Raw genomic sequence first — 14,521 nt, 5'->3', positions numbered from 1 at the left:
GCGACCGGCCTGAAAGTTGGGTTTGCGAAGGTTTTCCTGTCAGAGCGCCTCTCGTCACGCACGCACACACACACACACACACACACACACACAGTCGCCTGTCTCCCACGGCTGATGAGCGAACAAGGCAGCCTCCTTTACTGTGGGTGAAAAATCATAATTGCTCACAGTAAACAATTAAATAAAAAAACACACACACACAGATGCAGCATAAACACTGTGCTAGTCAGACAGACCACTCTCTCAAACTTCACACACACACATACACACACACACACCTATCAATGTATTTCCTCTCCCTTTAAATATACATTGTGTGTATGTCTATGGTCCATTGTCTTGGGGCTGTGCATGTTTGTGTGTGTGTGTTGGTGTGTGTGTGTTATGCATGAGCCTTTCCTTTTGTGTCTTTTCGTGGCTGGCTTGTTTTTGTTTAGCGGCAGTATGGCATTGCTGTTGCACTTGGCTGAAGGCCTCTCTCTCTCTCTGTCTGATTATGGCCGGAGGAGGCTGCCGTGAAGTCGGAGTGGGTCCCTCAAGGTCGACCCAAAGACAGCACGCAAGCGTGCAAGGTCACCTCCTCCACTAAAAGCAAGTGCTTTATTGATAGAACAGAAGCACACAGAGACAGCAAGCAAGCAGATGTTCTAGCAACTGATTAATAATAAAACAGATTTGCGAGTGTGTGTGTGTGTGTTTGTGTGTTGTGTGTGTTGTGTGTGTTTGTATCTATGGGTATATGTGTGTGTGTGTATGTGTGTTTTATTTTTGTTAGTTACTTGTCATGGGTGTGTTTTTAGGGTGTGTGTGAAAAAACAATACGCCGAGGTGGATGGGCGTGTGTGTTTTTGTGCTGCAAAAAAAAATGTTTTGTGATATTTTGGCGTAATTGTTTTGCTGTGGTGCATTTCCTCGTAGTTAAAGATTGATCTTCGCAGTGGAATGTAAAAAATCCATTTGAATCCATCGGATGAAAAAAAAATAGAACACAGAGTGATCGAGGGGTGTGTGTGTGTACACGTGGGGGGATGGAATGTGTACTTGGCACAGTCCCAGGAACACCCTTTTGAACAGTTCTCACACTCCTGTCGGTCCTTTTCTTCCCCAATGTCACACTGCACATTTTTGTGTAATATCTGACTGCTACCTGCAGGTCTTCACTCGATGCACCTCACCCTAACCACCCTAAAGCCGGTTCTGGTGACACACCTGACAATTCTCACTTATCAGATGCAGTCGTGGTGTTTTTTTCTTTTCTTTACAAGAACAGATTGTTCCTCTAGCCAGATACACCCATACACAGGGTAATTTAACTGTGAATTTACAAAACCTGTCAGATCCTTGTAGAGCTGCGATGTGTCGGAGCCCAGTGTTCAGAAATCGTGGACATAGACTAGGCTAAAGCCCTGCTCTACACAAACCTGTTCCTCCACAGAAATGCCTAGAAGAATGCTGGGAAAATTCCATTCTGCTTGATCCCCCCCCCCCCCCCAGTCACTAGAGCTCTCCTTAATTCCCCCTCGGTGCATCTCTCAACCCCCCCAACACACCCACACCCATAGCCCTCCTCACCCTAACCCACCCTCCTCCTCCTCCTCCCTGCTCATCCCTTTATCATCCTCTCGTATCCCCAACATAAACTCCTGACTTTTCCCGCACCAGAAACAAAAAGGTTGGAGGACGAGGGGAAAAAAGCTGGCTTTTGGCAGTGGCATTGTTTTTAATCATCAGAACCCAGAAATTATTATTATCACTTCTGACGCGGCAATTAAAACTTCAGGTCAGGAGCGGCGCGGGCTGTGATCAGTGGCGGAGCCGAGAAGTTTTAATTAGACGATCAGAACCATTAATGCACAAAAAAAAGGTGTGCGCTGGGAAATTAACGCCAACGTCTTAATCAGGGTTAGCGACTCCGAAGAGGAGTCAAGTGAACAGAGAGCAAAAAACAAATCATTTCCGCACCACTGGGACAAAACTCAATTAAATATGCATGCAGAAAATGGAAATTTTTTAGCATGGGCAGAGCCCGACGGAGGGAGGGAGAGAAGAGAGAGAGAGTGAGAGAGAGAGAGAGAGAGAGAGAGAGAGAGAGAGAGAGAGAGAGAGAGAGCGTGAGAGTGAGAGTGAGAGTGAGGGAGAGAGAGAGAGAGAGAAATAAGAGAAAAAATACCGCAAGTCTGGCGGTGGGGTCGTGGACCTGCTTATTGTTATTCTTGTGTAATAAAAATGAAAGAGGGGCCAGTTTGCCAGGGTCTGGGGCTTCTGTGGCGTATTTGTCCATCAGTTGGCTTCCGCTCGGCTTCCCTGTGGCTGCGGCTTGTTGAGAGAGGGTGGGGGGAAATGTATGTGGGTGTGTGTGGGTGTGTGTCTGTGTGTGTGTGTGTGTGTGGGGGTGGGGGGTGGGGGGGAGTGCTGTGCAGTAAATTCAAAAACTAAAAACAACAAGGGGGTCTATATGAGTGTGTGTGTGAACGTGAGTGTGTGTGGAGGGGGGGGGGGGGGGGTTAAAGGATAGGTCTATGATTTGGTGTGTTCATACATGGATTATGTTTTTGTATGTGGTTTCTCTATCAGTATTTAAGTGTGGTGCTTGAAACCACCCCGTGGGTAACAGACAGCCAAAGCCCTGGGCGAAGCAGAAGCAGCCTGATCCTATCAGTGAATCTCCTGAAGCCTTAGAATCTTGTAACTGCACTTTTCCCTCAAGAAACAGAGCTCACAAAAGAATCTCACAAGCAGCCAGGCCATTAAATAATGAAGAACTCTCCACAGTTGTCCGGTCCCCTCCTTGTCCTTCTCCTGCTCCATATGAGTTAACACCTAATGTTATGGAGGTTTTGTCCTTCTGTCAGTCAAAATCTTGATGCTGTTTTTGTGTTTATTAGATAAAAGATCAGGCTACCATTGGATTTGTTTTTGTTACACATAAAATCTGTAATTCTACAAGGAATTATTTAATTTTTTTGGCAAAGGCAAACACATGTAAAGATTTGAACAGTGACATGTCAGAGCACTTTAGTTCATGTCTCTGAGCTGAGCGGCGTGGACTTCGTGTATTGTTTCTAGAACAGTCTGTCAGTGTGAGCTCAGGCCTGAGCGTGGTGCCAGGTGATGAGGCTGTCTGTCATCTCTGTGTACATGTTCCCCTGAAAGACCAGTCTGTCCCTCTGTCTGTCTGTCTGCTAACCTGCCTTCTGTCTAACAGGGAAGGGGGAAAAAGAGGATACAGGAAAAGAGAGGGAGAAAGGGGGTGGGGGGGGTGGGGTGGTGGTGAGAGGAGCAGGACACGCCAATCTAAGCAGTCATTAACACCCCCCCATCACCACTACCTCCTCCTCCTCCTCCTCCTCCTCCAGCACAGTGTCAGCGTGATTGCAGTCTGTGCACGTTCAGGCAAATAATGCACTTCCAACAGCATTATTAGGATTTGAAACACCACTTGATTGGGCATGATATCATTCTGGCGCATAAACAGAAGCTTGGCGTTAAACAACAAGAGACGGAGGATTTCAAGAGCTCTAACAGAGGAGAGAGTTCACGGGAGCTTTTTCTTCATTTAGACCATTAGCTACGTTGCACTTATTTCATTCGGAGCCGAGGCAGGGACAGTAACATCTTTTATGTGTGTCTCAGAGGGAGCAGATAAAAGAGAACTCTTCTCTCTCTCTCTTTCTCTTTCTCTCTCTCTCTCTCTCTCTCTCACCGCGCTCCTGTTATTGTATTTGTTTGAAAGTGTTTGAAACATTTTTGGTGCCTTTTGTCCCTGTTTTCATTCCCTTATAAAGCCAGCGTCACAGCCACAGGTCTGCACAGTTTCCACAGAAAAATCTTGTCAGGCATCGCGATAAACAGCGCCAGTAAAGCAAGTTCCATCTAGTCATATCAGCATTTCAAAAGCTGTTTCTTCTTTAAACTTTCCCCACTTCTGCAATAAAAGGTAGACACGAGTCAGACAAAAAAAACTTGAAATAACCTTAAAATGCACCTTCCAAACACACCCACCCATTTAGAAACAAACTTATCAGATTATCAGAACATGAAATATAACCTGTAGACATAAGGATAATATATAATATATAATACATAAGGCAAATCTCCAATGTGACTTTGATGCCTTTTCATAGTTATTTATATGTTTATTTATGATCCTATTTCATACGGCTGCACGCGCCTGCTGAGTGGCCCTGTGAGATCCGAGTGGAGGCTCCCAGAGGAGAGCACTGCTCCTTCATGTGTGTCCCTGCTGATTTTTATCACATCGTGTGCTATCATGCACACACACCACGGGTGGTAAACAGCACCGTTACCATAGCGATACCCCATTGTGAGCGACCGCGGCAGGAGGCAGGGACACAGGGGCAGGGCAAGGCACGGACGGACGGACAGACGAACGGACGTAGAGTCAGAGGGGAAGTCAGGGGGGAAGTGCCAGATTGTGGCAGGGCTTTTTTCATTTGGGGGGGGGGGGTGAACCGCTCATTAATGGTCACCTGCGTTTATTTAACAAGTCTGCAAAATTCCGTGATACCTTCAAGATGTTTATTCACTTGTTAAAACATAAAACAAGCTCTCCCAGCTCAGCGGCTGGGTGCTTCTTCTTCTTCTTCTTCTTCTTATCCCTCCCCTTTCCCCTCTTAGTGCATTAATGTGTGTGCGGTGCTTCTATCTAGCAGTCATATTGCTATCCTCCTCAATCAGTGGAGGCTGACCTGCCGGCGCTATAGGGGTTTTGTTTGCTAAAAATGCACATAAATACTTTTGTAATGGAAGGACTCGGCTTCTCAGGGGGTCATTTCCTACAAGGAAAGGCAAGATTGCGATGCAAAGGAAATGGGTAGTTAAAGCATGAAATACTGAGCACAGTAAACAGAAAAATGACCTCTGCTGTTACGCCCAAATGACCTCAATCTTCCTTCAGAGGTGTTCTGAAAAAATACTTCAAAATTTATGTCTTCCACTTCCTAATAGTTTTTCCAGCTGATTTTTTTTACTCTCTCTCTCCCCCCCCCCCCCCCCTTGAATTGCTGTCCTCTACAGCGTGACCTTTTCACCCATCCTCACAATTGTCTTGCTCAAAAATGTACAGTTATGTTGCTGTTTACCCCCCATCATCTGAGGAACCCGTGTAATGGCAAGTCATTGTTCCATAGAGGAAGTCCACTGTGCAAATACAGTAACTGAGAAAGCATGTGCAGGGCGTTGGGTGCATTGTATACGCGGCAAGATTATACACTAACCTTGAGGTGAGCTATTTGTTCATATTGAAAACTAATCTTACTTGAAGCTGAGAGAAAGAAAAATGAACAAACAACCTGCTAAAAGTACGTTGCGGGAATCGAAAAATAGTCTAAGAGATCAGGGCCTGTGTTCACAAAGCATTTTTGTTTTACTGCTAAGAGTTCTCCTAAATTGTGCTTGAAGTTTCTAATTAAAAGTTTTCTCCTAAATCCTGTTCTCAAAGCTGCTGAGACCAACTTTTACTAAGGAAAAGCAAGAACTCCTAAGTTAAGAGAGACTCTCTTGCTATGGCTGACGTCAAGTGTCATGCACAAGCTTGCTTTCAAAGACCTTGTGACTGGTTGATGAGTGACAGGTCTGTGCCAGTGAGTAGGCATATGCTTCATAACCTACCTCAAAGATAGATAGATATCTAGATAGATAGATAGATAGATAGATCCACATGCATTCACATCGCAAAACATTATTTGGGAGTTGGTTGTGAGTTAGGAGTCCTCTTGACTACTTTTTAGTGACGTGCACTAAGTTTTAGTGCTAAAGGGCTTTGTGTAATACTCTTAGTCCCAAGTTAAGACCGACACACCCATTATTTTTAGGAGTTTCTCTTAATTCGGCACGTTAAGAGCTACTTTTAGCCTTAAGATGCTTTGTGAACACAGTCGTTTAGGGGGCATTTTGTAATAGATATGTAGCCCATTAAAGTTTTTTGTCCAGGTGTTAAGGAGCAAATGTGCGCTTGTTTTTAAAAATGGTCGACTACTATAGGTTTCTGACTGTTTCAACATCTAATCCGAACTCTTACCTAAGCTATACAGTGGAAAACCAAGGGGTGTTTTCCACTGACAACATAATGTGACAAGCTCAGAACTAGCCTGGGTGGCCGCACTTAAATTCCTCTAAAGATCACCGTGGATTATTACACTGATGCATGTCCTCTCCCAGCTCCCAAACCTGTACGGTTTTGCGGCAAGCTAAGTCACAGGGATCGAGACAGGATCAGAGAGTGGCCCGGAGTGCCCATCCTCTCTCTCTCTCTCTCTCTCTCTCTCTCTCTCTCTCTCTCTCTCTCTCTCTCTCTCGTTCTCTCTGTCCCTGAGCCACAACACAAAGCGCAGAGGTACCACGCTTTTTCTGCCCTAAAAAGGCATCTCTCAGGGCAGGAATGCCAGGGGGTGGCAGCTGCACCGGGGTGAAGCTGAAGCCGCCGGCAGACGTGCCCTGAGGACAGCCTAAAATAATGACAGAATAACTGAATCAGTCAGCACTCAAGGGCACCCAATCACCAGCTCTTTTAAAAAGAAAAAACGTTGAGGCTGGGATGGATGGGAGAGAGATAGGCTATCCAGTAGGGCTTTGCCACCGTCATCAAGTATTCATGGCAGAGTGAAGAGTCTACCCGCAGCGTCTTGGAGGAGTGCCTGCCTGTGTTTAACCTCAGCTTTGCTGCGATGGTGAGATGATTAGGAAGCACCGTGGCTTCATCTGGGCCCTGGGGAGCTGGAAGTGATTTACAAGAGGTGTTTTAAGGAGAGAGAGAGAGAGAGAGCTTTGCTGTGAGGGACAGATAATGGGTGGGGTGGGGGGTATTAAACTCTGAGGCTGGATCCCATAGTTACATGGAGGTTGCTGATGCTGAGGGACAGATCCAACAGAGACTGTCTGGGCCTAGTCTCAGCCTACTGAGCCCACCACCTTGCCTTCACTAGGCCGGCTGGTATCAACCGGAGTGAAGCGTTTTTGGGTACAATCTCACAGGCTGAGCCTTTCGGTCACAGGGGTTTCACTGGCTGATCACCACCAAATTACCTGTGTGTGTGTGTGTGTGTGTGTGTATGTGTGAGAGTTCATGTTTTTTTTCACTGTTTGTCTCCATGGGCACAAATACACAAGCATGCCCTTTGCCATACTCTTTGAAACCATCACAACCACAGCAGCATCTCGCTGGCACGGAGCTGAACGCGAAAACCTTTTTTTCTGTAGAAAAGAGAGAGAGATAGAGAGGGGGAGAAAGAAAAAGAGACACAGACAAGCAAGCAGAGCAGGAAGGAGACGCAGCTGCGAGGCAGTGCGGGCACTGGTGCTCTCCCTGTCTCTGTGTATGTTTGTGTGTGTGTGTGTGTGTGTGTGTGTGTGTGTGCGTGTGTGTGCCTGTATGTGTGTGTGTGTGTATGTGTGCGAGTGTGTGTGTGAGGTAGGCCGTGAGCACTCAGCCCCAGTCCAGTCCCTGGAGCGTCTCCTCTCCTGCCTGTCAGGGGGTAAGGCTAAGCAGAGCTCAATCTCTGGCAAGCCCCGAGCCTCTTTAGGTAAAGGAGAATATAACATTTCAGGGTGTTTTTATTCCAGCTGTCATGTAAAACGGATTAGATGTCCATAAAGGGTGCGCTGTGTGCATGGTAGGGGGTCTGATTTTGATCTGGTTGTGGTTTCTCTGTGCAATTTACTCAGGTGGAGGGGGGTAGTTTGCGTTGCTCTGAAACTCTGACTAAGCTGTCTATGACAGGTGTGACTACCGCACATGCAACATACACGCTCGAGCGCTCTTCTCCCGCTGTCTTGGGATTTTTGTTGTTTTAAAATGACTGTAAATAGGTGCATCAGTGCCAACTCTGGGTCTAGTAAATGTCAAGACATCTAGCTTTTCTATTGTTTCTCTGAAAATGTTATGATTCATAATTGTTAAATATCATATCTGTACGTGTCGGACATATGATGTAAAATTTGATAAAAAATGAATGTAGCCACTATCAACTCAAAAAAGGATTCTAGTCAAAACATGAAAATACGTTTAAAAAAAAAAATGTTCATATGGTGTGACTGTGTTCAACCATACACTTGAACAATTAAAGCCAAAAAACCTAACTTCTCCATTTCTTTCTTTTTTCTCTCGTCCTCTCTTCAGCTGAAAGGACTTTATGCACTGAAAAGACCTCAGGAAAACCCAACATGGCCGCCAAAAGGAAAGGTGGCCTAAAACTCAATGCTATCTGTGCCAAGCTGAGTCGGCAGGTGGTGACTGACGGTAGCGGCTCCCAGAATGCCGACGGCGACGCGAGCCTAGCGGAAAACAGCGAGCGCGGCAGCTCGCACTACGATGAGAGCGAGCGGCCCAACACCGACCTCCTCCCCGAGGGCCTGGGCCAGGGCTTCGAAGAGGACCTGCGGCGTCGCGAGGCCATCGAGAAGTGGGTGAACGGCGAGTACGGCGACGAGTTGTCGCTGGATGGCGCCGGCGGTGTTGGTGGCGGAGGCGCGGGGCCGCGGGGGATCAAAGCCAACAATGGCGGCGAGGACGGCCCACCGGACGGCGTGTACATGGTGCAGCCCAAGGGATGCAGCGACGATGAGGACAACGCAGACGAACCCGAAGCCCTGCTCGGCTCGCACGAGGGCAGTTTCCATGATGACCATGACCATGACTCAGAGGACGGTCCACACAAGGAGGATAGCTACGCGTCCTCGGGTGAGGCGCCCAGCCGCCAAGCCCCCTTCACCTCTACAGGTATCCGTCCTCTCTCTGTCTCTCTCTCTCTCTCTCTGTGTCATCCTCTCATATGTTTTTGTACCCTTTCAATAGCAGTCCGATTAGAACAAAGACAATTCTCTCTCCCTGATGGCTCGCGCCGTTAAAAGTCTGTTAGTCCTTTGTGTTTTGTTGCCATAGTTTTATGTTACCTTTGCCCTTTTCCAGACGTTTAATCCCAAGGACAATTTGACAGTGTCAGGGGCGAGCACAGAGGGAACAGTGACAGAGCTATATTCACAAAGGCTTAAGTGAACCTGCCAGTTGAGGGGAAAAAAAAGAGAATCTAGAATTACAGCTTGAATAGCCAATGACACTGCTGCCCTGTGGAACAGATAGAACTGACAGGCATTTGGGAAAACAGGAACTTCTGTGGTTTACTGCAAGGAGAAATTAATATTTGGAGTAGGCTTACAGTGTATGTTGAGTGTGCGTGTACGTGCGTGTGTATGTGTGTGTGAGAGAGAGAGAGAGAAGGAGGGAGTCGAGCAGCTGACGGTCGGGGAGAATTGGCAGGGCAGCCTAAGCTTCACATTACACCCAGGATTACATTTTCAGTCTTTGATTTTTCCCTAAGCTTACTAAACTTAGCTACCAGCAAACCCAGTTACACAGTAGCCAGTGCCCTGCCAGTGCTCCAGGTCAGTCTCCCTCAGTTCTCGGGGAGGATTCCCTTACACTCACCCAGGAGTCCAGGAGATGGCTGTCAAATGAGGCTTGAAGTAGGAGAAAAAAGCCTGGATGTGCTTAAATGAGAACCAGAAACAGGAGAACACTGGCATATTTACATTCCAGGAGTGGCGCTACTGTTAGTTGATCACCACGTGTAGATATACGCTAAAAAGCTAGCATACGCCAAAGCAGTATAAACCTGTTTTTTTTTATTCTGTCCTTTTTTTCCCCTCTTTCATCCCTATCAAATGTTCCACAAAGCACAGGTTATTCACATTAATGCCTGTTTGCATTCTTTACAACACCAGATATCTGGTGTTTGTCTCTGTCAGAAGGTGGGAGATAATCGGGCAGATAAGGCTGTTGGCAGTTTTGGTGAAGTGGCAGCAACAAAAGAGCACGAGGCGACCGGCGGGGCCTGTAGGGCACTCACACACACACACACACGCACACACACACGCACACACACACACACGCTGGCACTTGTTGAACTTTGAGACTTGGAGAGTTATCTGAGAGACTCCCAGAGTGGCGAATTCAAAACAGAACACTGCACAAACTAAGCTAGATTATCGAAAATGATAAGGGAGCCTGACAGGCAGTAAAATTAACTGAACTTCACAAGAGGGAATCTGGTTTTGCCTCTCTCTCTCTCTCTCTCTCTCTCTCTCTCTTCATCTTACACATTTTTGCTATGGCTCTTTCATCTCACTTTTTTTCTTTAACGTACCAGTATGATGTGCGACATTAGATACTTTTTTTCATCTTCTTCTCTTTTTCTCACTCTTTTTTTTTCCATTTTCAACAGAAGAGCAAAAGTATCTGTGGCCTTTTCTCAGAGAAATGGGGGCCAAGAGGCTTCTGAGAAAATCAAGCCTTTTTTTTTCTCCAGAAAAACAGCAAAGAAGGCTGTGGTTTTAATTAGTCATTTAGCGTTTTATTTTTGCACGGTCATGGTCGCAGAAAAGGCTGTCTGTAAATATGTGTTTGTGTTTGTGCAACATACAACACCTTTGCCTCCACTGGGCCTGGGCTGCTTTGCATCTCACAACAAAAGACAAACTGTTTGAAGACTTGCAACGAGCAGACTGTATTAGTCACAACTCTTGTCTTCTGAGTACACCAACCCCCTCTCCAACACACACACATACACAACCAGCCCCCCCCCCCCCCTTCTTTGTTGATTGTAACTGGGGCATCTATATTGCCATGTTTCTGTGCAGCTCACAATTAAAAATCTTTTTTTCTCTCTCTCTCTCTCTCTCTCTCTCTCTCTCTCTCCCCCCCTTTTCCTCACCGCTGTCTTTCAAAGGCTGATGCGGAGCGCACATAATTATGCATATAAACATAGTGGCTTAATTATCTCTCACAACATCAGTGACAATGTAATTAACAAACATCGCAAGATCAATGAGAGAAACTGCGACCTTCAAAACATTTAACTCCTCGCGCTGAGACGCCGCGCGGATTCCCTATCAGCAAAACTCCCCGGAATACTTTTCCCAGATAATTTAGATGTAGCGCCGTGCTACACACTAGTAAGGACGCACAAATGGAGGGAAAAAAGCTACTGAACGAAAAAGAAAGAAAGAAAGAAAGAAAGAAAGATAATGAAAGCAATGACAAAGATGCTCTTTGAATCAGACAGACTGGACTCCAATTTGTAATTATGCCCAGTGAAAGGTTATGCCTTCATTTGGTGCCTCGTGTGGACATGTTTTTATTTACTGTTTGTGGCAGGCCTGTTTAGATGAGGTGCTCTGTGGGGAGAGTCACTTCCTTTGTTCAAAAAAGGGAGAGGCAGAAGAGAAACAACAGAAAAAAGCTCATGTATGATGATGAACTGAGCAGGCTGTCTTAATGAATTAATATACATTTCTATCAAAACCAGTTGGCAGAATGGTCAGGACTTAAGTATTATGCTATTATACAGGAAGGCCTAAACATCCCAATATTTATAAAAATTATTCAGAACATCAGGATAATGTCTAACAAACTTTCATCCTATAATCAGTGTTCCATTAAAGATGGTCCATATATAGAGGTCTTGTCTGTGTCTCCTTATCATCGCAGACACCTATGTCTCTCTCCCTCTCTCTCTCTCTCTCTCCCTCTCCCTCTCTCTCTCTCTCTCTCTCTCTCTCTCTCTCTCTCTCTGTCTCTCTCTCTCTCTGTCTCTGCCTCTCTGAGTGTAGGAAGTGGGGGATGCACCGTGTCCATGGCCATGTTTGGTTGGCAAAAAGGAGATATAATGCCTATTTGTTATCACGCCGAGGGGGGAAAATGTGTCCTAATTGCCTCAAACGGAGACAAGGCCCCCGTGTCGCGTGTAGGAATTTGCCAGCATGAAGTGGTGAGATTAAGGGCCACTTCTTTTTATACTCTCCAGTGACAACAGAGAGAGACAGGGAGAGAGAGAGTGAGAAAGTGAAAGTGAAGTGAAGTGAGAGCAAGGTAGAGTAAGTGAGAGAGGGGGAAGGAGGGAGGGAGTGAGTGAGTGACAGAGCAGGGGGATGGAAAGGCATAGAGAACAAGAGAGAGAGTGATAGAGACTAAAGTGAAGAGAGCGAGAGAAAGGTAGAGAATCAGAATGAGCGAGGGAGTGAAATAACAGGGGAGAGAAAGCCAGAGAGAGAGAGAGAAAGAGAGAGAGAGAGAAAGAGAGAGAGAGAGAGAGAGAGAGAGAGCAAGGCACATCACACCTTTCCCCCCAAAGCTGTGGCTCCCCAGCCTCAGGCTCAAGCGGCATCATTAAGAGCTCGGCGCGATAAGGGCTGGAGAAGCAGGAGGAAAAAAAATCATTTACATGCTGTTTTAAAAGGTTATCTGCCACCAGGCCCTGGCGTAATGTGTGCAGTTTAAGTCCAATCATTCTCCAGACATCGATAGTGTGTTTAAGGGTTACAGAGCTGAACCATGCATGTGTCAGTGCGACTAGAGTGACTACCAGCGCTACTCCTAGCATGATTACTACTGTGTGTGTACTATCATTAGTGTTACTATTTCTACCCCAGACATTTGTCATTTGCTGCCATTGCTAATACTACTATTACAACTGGTGATATTTCTATGGATACCGACCATACAAATACTGTTACTTGTCACATTACCTTGCTCATTTCGTAATAATAGCATATATGGTTGTGATTATTATATGAAATTTTCCAAATAGAGGGGAAAGAGGGAAATCCCAAATGTTTGAAAGAGTGCTGCGCGAGTGGAATAAGTCCAATTATGAAAACCCATGAGCGCCTTTGATATCTGTCCTTGGAAACTTTTCAGGGCGTGAGATTAAAGGCTTTTCCTTACTTTAAAGCTGCCTGGAGTCACGTGACCTGAGATGACACGATCTGCCATCTTAGCAGTTTATGACCTGTGCCTGGATTCTATTATTGGCGTCATACTTTATCTCTCAAATGTAGTTCCCTCTATCTTTAGTTTAGAACTGTTGCACCGCCAGATACAACATACCACGCACACATGTTCACCAAACAGAGTGTCCTGAAATTCTTGCACACTCAGCCCCTTGGGGGTTTCTTGTTCCTATTTTATTTCATTTTTAATAAATACTTCAGCACTTTTTGATGTAATTCACTCCCCCCCCCCCTGATCACTTGCTACCCTGCCACAGTAAAACAGGATAAAGACATCCTGTGTTGGTTCTCATAGGGCCATCAACTCCAGCCCTTTATTAGCAAACATTTGCTCGTTCTACAATGTCATTTGCCTGATATCAGCTTTGCCACAGTGAATGAGAGCACACACACACGCACGCACGCACACACATATAGACACACGCGCGCGCGCGCACACACACATTGTCGTTAGTGATCTGCCTGAGGCCCTGTCTGAAACCTGTAAAAAACAGACGGAGAAAACACTGTAGCCTGTGCAAACGATCCCATGGCCAACAAGCAGGTATTTCCTCCCGAATACCTGATCCATTTCTTTTCAATTTTTCATGCCCTTTCGATCCGGCAGATCCCCTTTCATACCGATGTGCCACGGCACAGGAGCGGTCTCTGATGCTGCGATGGAAATTTAGGGATTATTTTACATACTCAGAACAAGATGCGAAAAAAGGGAGGGTGGGGGAGTTAGTAGTGTTGGGGTGGGATAGAAAGGGGGGGGGGTCGACCGATTTAGCAATAACACCGAAATCTGAGACCAAAGGCGAAATATTTTCGTATTAATTACCACGGCAGCGGATAGCGTTACCTCTGGCCGTCTCGTGTGGCCATGGCGATGAAAAAGCCAATCAAATAAATGAAGAAAAGGTCTGGAGCTGGGGAGGAGGGGAGGAGGGGAGCGGGGGAGCTGGGCTCCAGCCAGCGCGAGCAGGAGGGCCAAGCAGTCTCTGGAGCTTACTTGACACCCAAGTGAAGTTGTCATTTAGAGCAGAGAGCTGGCATTACAGGATCTCTCCTGACACAGAAACTGCCACAAGATGACATTTTTTGCATTCATCTGGATGAGTAAACATTTCAGGACTGTGTGTGTGTGTGTGTGTGTGTGTGTGTGTGTGTGTGTGTGTGTGTGTGTGTGTGTGTGAGTGTGTGAGTGTGAGAGAAAGAGAGTGTATGAGTTCCTGAGGGGTTCTGCTCATCCAAGTCAAACACACACACACACTTTCTTGGTAAGAACTGAAGTGTGTGTTAAATAGGTCTAGTTATGCAGTGCTGTAATTTTTTCCCTGCTTTCAAACCAAATCATTTTTCCTACCCCCTCTCTCTGACCCTTTGCACCAACCTGGATGAAAGTTAATGGGCCAGAATTAATCTCTACATAATGCAATTAAAGTATACATTTACTGCATTTCCCCATGTCCTTGGGGAGGGCAGTCCATTTAATGGACTCTTTAAAAGAAAAAGGGCGAACTTTCAGAGCACAAATATCTAAGAATGTGTTTAAAGAGCTGACACTCTAAAATCTCCAACTTCATAATTGTTTGATATTAAAAACAGCTTTTAAACCTCACTATATACATGTGTGCAGTATGTGAACACACTGATGTGATACTGTGTGTATGTGTTACTATATTTTGTATAAATATGTATAAATATGGAAACGTTTTGGGAGAGTGAAAAAAAA

General features: G+C 45.8%; 1 protein-coding gene across 7 annotated transcripts in view; it reads left to right on the top strand.

Moving 5' to 3' along the window:
* casz1 (castor zinc finger 1) overlaps nucleotides 1-14,521 on the top strand; it is a 182,348-nt gene that overhangs the window by 138,668 nt on the left and 29,159 nt on the right. For all 7 annotated transcript variants that reach the window (XM_031566310.2, XM_031566309.2, XM_031566308.2 and 4 more), the window contains one exon: nucleotides 8,138-8,737. In XM_031566310.2, the coding sequence (XP_031422170.1) occupies nucleotides 8,138-8,737 (600 nt within the window). The remainder of the gene's footprint in view (nucleotides 1-8,137; nucleotides 8,738-14,521) is intronic.

Source organism: Clupea harengus, chromosome 4, assembly GCF_900700415.2.
Source record: "Clupea harengus chromosome 4, Ch_v2.0.2, whole genome shotgun sequence".
Lineage (NCBI taxonomy): Eukaryota > Metazoa > Chordata > Actinopteri > Clupeiformes > Clupeidae > Clupea > Clupea harengus.
The sequence above is the reverse complement of the archived record's forward strand: the minus strand, read 5'-3'. Positions and strand labels throughout refer to the sequence as shown.